General features: G+C 45.7%; 2 protein-coding genes across 3 annotated transcripts in view; both read right to left on the bottom strand.

The window, feature by feature from the left end:
* The window catches only part of slc46a1 (solute carrier family 46 member 1), a 6,718-nt gene extending 2,710 nt beyond the window's left edge, over nucleotides 1-4,008 (bottom strand). Inside the window, exons 1-4 of one of the 2 annotated variants that reach the window (XM_014005315.1) lie at nucleotides 3,571-4,008; nucleotides 2,334-2,725; nucleotides 1,775-2,250; nucleotides 1,553-1,636 (exon numbers count right to left, since the gene is read on the bottom strand). In XM_014005315.1, the coding sequence (XP_013860769.1) occupies nucleotides 1,553-1,636; nucleotides 1,775-2,250; nucleotides 2,334-2,725; nucleotides 3,571-3,888 (1,270 nt within the window). In that variant the 5' untranslated portion in view covers nucleotides 3,889-4,008. Of the gene's footprint in view, nucleotides 1-1,504; nucleotides 1,637-1,774; nucleotides 2,251-2,333; nucleotides 2,726-3,570 lie in introns of both variants that reach the window. The other variant, XM_014005316.1, reaches the window with a different exon arrangement.
* A 1,658-nt stretch (nucleotides 4,009-5,666) lies between these two features.
* Nucleotides 5,667-6,615, bottom strand: LOC106515397 (uncharacterized transmembrane protein DDB_G0289901-like). The gene is made up of 2 exons (XM_014005195.1): nucleotides 6,391-6,615; nucleotides 5,667-6,294 (listed from the first exon to the last, which is right to left on the bottom strand). The coding sequence occupies exons 1-2, from the start codon at nucleotides 6,516-6,518 to the stop codon at nucleotides 5,667-5,669; spliced, it is 756 nt and encodes a 251-aa protein (XP_013860649.1). The 5' UTR covers nucleotides 6,519-6,615.
* Between the last annotated feature and the right edge of the window lie 25 nt (nucleotides 6,616-6,640).

Consider the following 6,640-nt stretch of genomic DNA (forward strand, 5'->3'; position numbering starts at 1 on the left):
GATCCAATGCTTTTATAATCATTTTCCAGATTATTCCATAGTCTTATACCTTTTACTGAAGTGCATCTGTCCTTCAAATTTGTTCGGATTTTCGGTTTGACCAGTCCCTTCAAATCATAGCAGCTTTCACTTTTAACAGAATTAGATTGGATKTTTGAAGGTAACACATTTTTATGAGCTTTATACATAACCTGCAGRACATGATATTCAACCAACTCATWAAATTTTAATAACTTTAACTGAAACAATWTGTTAGATGGGTGAYAGTAATGCTCTCTTGTGATAATTCGTATGGCTCTTTTTTGTAAAATAAAAATAGGATTAGTAATTGTTTTACATGCATTTCCCCAGACTTCTATACAATTATATCTTGGCTGCACCAGTTGGTTCTCAGCTGCTTGTCACTCACAGCCTGTCCTCCAGCTCCTCTGCTCATGCCACGCATCATCTTCATCTGTTTCACCTGTTCTGCCTCCTATTTAAACTCCATACCCACAGACTCTCACTGCCAGATTATTGAACAGTTCGCCAAGTGGATGTCCAGCGGTTTTTCCATGTCCATGCCTGATCTCTTGTTCCTGACCCACGGCCTGTCTCTCGACCTTCGTCACCTGCCTGTCCCTTGCCTGATACTGACACTGAATCTGACCCTTGGCTTATGAACCCGTTTCTGGTCTCTGGACACCGCTACCTGGATTGTGATTTGGATTTGTTTTTGGATTTCCGATCTCCCGGCTCAGACCTTGGACCACCTTCTGGATTTCCATAACTAGTCAGTCCCTGTACCCAAATCTGACCCCTCTCGGATCACCGTCAGTGGTGGACTCACCTGCACAAATCTGTCCGCAGATCTAAGGTCAATAACCATTTGTTTATTCAGCAAATCCATCTTATCTGCTCCCTACACTCATCAGTGTTCTGCTCCACAGTGTGGTTCATTTCGAGGGTCCAGAGGACCGCTCACATCCAGCGCTTTAATAAACCTTTTAAATCTGTTTTTCTCTCCAGCGATTCTGAATCCTAAACACACACTTGTCAACAGTAAATCAAATGTGGNACACTTGTCAACAGTAAATCAAATGTGGAACAATTATTGCATTATATAGTATAAATAGTGCTTTATCATTAAATAAGTCCTTAACTTTATACATTTTTTCCCTGTGAGCTAGCAAAGCTTATTTTCTGTCCAGCTTGTAAATCTTAATGTTCAAATATTTTTTTCAATTTTTCTCTTCAAAATGACACAAAACAATCCTTTTAACCAAATATTAAAGGGTTAGTCTGATTAGAAYGACAAATCAAGACATACTGTATCTGAACCCCTCATATCAGGATGATCCAGGTTTCTTAAAGCTTAAAACGCAGGAAGCTGAAAATGTGCTCAGATCATTTTGACTAAAGTTGACTTAGTCAGTTTGGTGTGATGGGTCAGATAAAGTATATTCAACCGGCAGGACACAAGCTGTCCTTCGTGGCAGCGGACTGATGGACACCCTGAACTCACCCTCTGCTCCAGATGTGTGTTAAACATCGGCCACGATCAGGAGCTCACCTTGCTCAGACGGGTCCACCAACTTGGACAGCTTGGACCTGAGGACGGGAGTCGCAGCCATGAAGAGGAAACACAGACCATAGCCTGGAAGAAAACACAATCAAAAAATACATTGTTTGACTTTTATTAAAAGCCCAAACCTTCTATTTGTTATCATACAGACTTAAATGAAAGAATACTGTATTTATGGAAACTGTTTCCAAAGCTTGTATCATGTCTCACCTGTGAACATGAGCTGAGTGCTGTCAGCTACAGAAAAGACCACCAGCCCGATTATATTTGAGGCCAGACCCACGAGAGCCACCCAGGAGTCCTCCAGGCAGCGCTGCATGAGCTTCAGCCCCAGCAGGCTGCTCAGGTAAGCCAGGTGCAGCGCCGCTGACCCGTAGCCAATGAGGGCGGAGCTCCAGCAGAGCGGCGAGCTCAGCTCGTACAACACATACAGGTCCCTGCTGCCAAAGTGAACGGTCACCACCAGRAAGAAGCACAGCGTGTAGAGCCACAGCTTGCAGCGGTGGAATCTCCCAACCCCTTCGCTGCCGCCTCCCGTTGAGTACAGGCGCCACACGGCTTTATGGTGGCGAGTGGTGAGCAGCTTGGCGCTTGGGTCTGGGTGGACGGACTCGCGGACAAACAGGTAGGCGTACAGAGCTGAGGCCAGGTTGGTGGCTAGCACCAGCCAGAATGGGTTGATGTAGCTGAGGAGAATATACAAATATATTCATAAATCAGGTTTATTTTGTAGTTTTAGGCAAGAATGCACACAAAAAATATTCCTAACCCTTGTGCCCGCCTCCACTGGCCTCCGATGATGCTAGCAAGCATCCCCGACAGACCCAGACAAGCTTCCAGAACCGCCACCCTGAAGGTGCGGGACCTCCTGTCGCTGACGTCGGCCACGTAGGCGAAGCAGCCGGCCAGCACGGCGTTGAAGTCTCCCGAGAGGCCGCTGAGCAGCCTGCCCACTAAGAAGTAGGCCACAGGGAGCCGGAGGTACATCACCACCAGGTAGACCACCACCTGCAGGGCCAGGCCGAGGTTGGGGAGGACCAGAACGAGTCTGCGACCTGCGACRTCACTCCACGAACCCAGGAGAGGCACCACCAGTATTCCCACCAAAAAGCCCCCCAGATTGATGTACAAGTTCCAGTGGGCGGTCAACGTCTCCACTTCCTGGAAAAGACGAACAACGTGAAGCGACACAAACTGTTTCATGTGCATTTTTGTCCTTTTTTTTTTTTTTTACTGACAAAGTGCCTGATCGTCAAATCCCCCTGGCTTAGTTTCAGTTTGTGACACTCTTTCCTCTTTTTTTTAACAAATGCAGCGTCTGAAGAGTTGCACTCATCTACAATGGTTTTGCTTCTGTTTCTATCCCAGAGTAATTTGTTTTAAATATGTAATAAATTATTTCAGATGTTTGTGATGTATTCAGATGTCTGTTTAATTTGTTTTAATTAAAGTATGACAAAGATGTGCTGGTTCTCTTTAATCCGTTTCTGTCATAACTTATTACTCTAAATATTTGCACTCATCTACAATGGTTTTGCTTCTGTTTCTATCCCAGAGTAATTTGTTTTAAATATGTAATAAATTATTTCAGATGTTTGTGATGTATTCAGATGTCTGTTTAATTTGTTTTAATTAAAGTATGACAAAGATGTGCTGGTTCTCTTTAATCCGTTTCTGTCATAACTTATTACTCTAAATATTTTTAAGAATATATATAAGTAGAAGCAAAAAAAAAGCATTTCAGTATTTTTTATTTTTCAGACTTAATGTTACCTTTATTATTTACAGCCACTTGTTTATGTCATAAACTGCTGATATGACAAGAAATTCCTATAAAAATTTACTTTATTTATGGCTCTGGTTCCAGTGGTTCCACCTGTTTTCTTGTTGCGTATAAAAGTGCAAAAAGTTTAACATGATTTAATTAAGCTTCACATTTTATGGGAACTAAAGCAGGTTTGTGATCAGATTTACATCCTGCAGGTTGTTCATTTCTGTCTGCCCACCTTCTGGAGAGGGTCCGGAGGAGCCGAACTGTTCACGCAGTCCGAACTCTTGGACCCGTTATAGCCCAGGTCCTCGCTGATGCGGTCCCACAGGTACTGGGTGCACAGAGGTGCCTGGAGGGCCACGGAGAACATGGAGAGGAACAGCACCGGCTCCACGGACACCGGCGGCGGGCACGCCGGTCTCGCTGCAGCTCCGGTGGTCTGCACACCAGCCTCCCCGCCATGGACGTCGTCAGAGTCCGGCGGCTGGTCGTCCAACGATGCGGCGCTGAGGAGGTCCTCCGGGAGGATCGCCGCGGTGTCCGGCTCGTCCATGTCGAACCGACCGATGTGGTGAAACTATACCATTGATAAGTTTAAACTTTTCCGAGACGCTAACTAGCATAAGGCTAGGTTTAAATTTAGGGTTAGCTTAAACATTAGCTGAGCTCGTGATATCTACAAAAGAAGCATAAAGCGGAGTCTTAGCGCCCTCTGGTGGACTGCGAACACAACTACAGTCCCATGTTTCACCTTTTCTCACACTAACTAATAAAATAGTTATATTTACAATTAAATACAGCTTTAAGATACTCCACTTCATTTTATAACTCTGTGTTGTAGCTATGATAATAATTCATCATAAAGGAATATGCACATAATAGAATAGTGTTTATTATTTATCTTTTAATTAAACTGCACACACAGGCTCAGAAACATGCCCCCCCATCAGTTTTTTTTTATTATAACAGACTAAAAAGTCAGTTTCAACAATATATAGTGAATGTAAAATAAATTCTCTGTGTTATACGGAACAATTTCACATTTTCTGCTCAATACTTCAGCCCTAAACATGGTTTATAACTCACGTCTAACAATACAATCACACCAAAATAACCTTTTAAATAATGTTAATTGGACTGATTAAATAAAAATGTTAGCTATAAATGAATTAATGCCTGCTGCAGAAAGGTAAGGGTAGCACCATAAAGTGTATGCCTGTCCCTGTTAGCAAAATATCTCATGAACCAGAGCATGACTATTAATGAAACTTTCAAGGAATAATTATTGGATGTTTATCTACAACACCTTTCGGAGCCAATCCAATTCAAGATGGCTGTGGATTGAGGGTGGTATGCATTCCTCCTAAAAGTGTGTGACCTATAAACTCTGTTGGCTGAAGACTTTGTTTAGGTGTCGGTGACTTTCTCCTGTGGTGTCATCATACATGGAAACATTTCACGTTTGGCATTTAACCTTCGTTTATGTAGGAGGGTAATCTAGTTAGTCCACATTTCTGCCTTGGAGACATTTCTCTGGAATCCAAAAACTTCATCCTCATTTAGGTCATGGTGGAGGCTGACGGATGTCGTCTCTGGGTTTCATCACTTGGGTTTGAATAATCTGGGCGAAAAAAGAGGATCAAATTTCTTGAAACTGTCAATAACTTCATGAGTCTTTGCACCGACCTGGAATTTTATTGGTTCTCAGTTGAAGGCCTGAAGGCAGCCTAAACATGCTTGTTTTTAGACTGTGGGAACACAGAAAACAGCCACACAAGAAGAGCATGCAGACTCCACACAGAAAGATCCCAGGCCCAACCTGGGGCTTGAATCCAAACAGGACCTTCTCGCACTTTTGTTTATATTTTGCTTCCATGCAGCCACACTTTTCTAATCTTTGACAGTGATTTGGATCTAGAGTTCCCTCAGACTCTCTGATGGTCTTCCTAAAGCACCTTGACTGCTTTTTTCACCTGGCCTTGTCAACACGATGCTTGTAAAACATGTAATCATCACGTTGAAAAGCAGCAAAATGAATAAAACATGAATCTTTATGAAAGAAAAGTAATATGATGTTAATTCTATTACAGGGAACTGTAACCTTTACAATCCAAACAAACTTTTCTTCTCCTTGGTTCACTCATAAAACGTATCAAAACAGACTACAACTGTGATTATAAACTGGTGGCCCGTGGACCACTTTGAGTTTGCCTGCACCCTGGGTTTCTCCCTGCCTGCACCTCACATAAGGATTGGACCAAGTCCCCAGCCTGCAGGCAAGACGTTCTCTGGTTTTAATCACCATGAGTTATTGGAGAACCTGCAACAGCATTAGAGACGGCTGGATGAACTGGCTGCTTCTTTCTCATATCTCTGTCCATCGAGAGCAGAGGCACCTGGAATTTCTGTTTCCCACCCTCCCACCCCTGTTTTTCCTGGGTTGCCTGCTGGATCACCTGAGTCTTCTGGGTCTGCTGAACCACCTGAGTCTATTCCTGAGTTTTCCAAGTTTCCTGAGTTGGTTGTTCCAGTCCCTGTTCCTGAGTCGGTGGTCCCAGTGGTTCCAGAGTCAGTGGTCCCAGTGTCTCCTGAGTTGGCGGTCCCAGTGTCTCCTGAGGTGGCCGTCCCAGTGTCTCCTGAGGTGGTGGTCCCAGTGTCTCCTGAGGTGGCAGTCCCAATGTCTCCTGATGTGGCCGTCCCAGTGTCTCCTGAGGTGGTGGTCCCAGTGTCTCCTGAGGTGGCAGTCCCAGTGTCTCCTGAGGTGGCTGTCCCAGTGTCTCCTGAGGTGGTGGTCCCAATGTCTCCTGAGGTGGCAGTCCCAGTGTCTCCTGAGGTGGCCGTCCCAGTGTCTCCTGAGGTGGCCGTCCCAGTGTCTCCTGAGGTGGTGGTCCCAGTGTCTCCTGAGGTGGCAGTCCCAATGTCTCCTGAGGTGGCCGTCCCAGTGTCTCCTGAGGTGGCCGTCCCAGTGTCTCCTGAGGTGGTGGTCCCAGTGTCTCCTGAGGTGGCAGTCCCAATGTCTCCTGAGGTGGCCGTCCCAGTGTCTCCTGAGGTGGTGGTCCCAGTGTAGGCAGTCCTTGAGGTTCGTGGGTCGGCTGCCGGCGCCTCCACGACATCTGAGTCGGTTGCCGTTGCCTCCACGTTGCCCATCGCCTCCTCATCGCCTCTGTCGCCTGCCTTTGCCATCGTTGACACTCTGGCTCCGTCAACCTCCGCCGGCTCTTCGTCTGCTCTCGCCTCCTCCGGTGGCCCTTCGTCTGCTCTCGCCTCCTCCGGTGGCCCTTCGTCTGCTCTCGCCTCCTCCGGTG

This window comes from Austrofundulus limnaeus, unplaced genomic scaffold, assembly GCF_001266775.1.
Source record: "Austrofundulus limnaeus strain Quisiro unplaced genomic scaffold, Austrofundulus_limnaeus-1.0 Scaffold29, whole genome shotgun sequence".
NCBI lineage: Eukaryota > Metazoa > Chordata > Actinopteri > Cyprinodontiformes > Rivulidae > Austrofundulus > Austrofundulus limnaeus.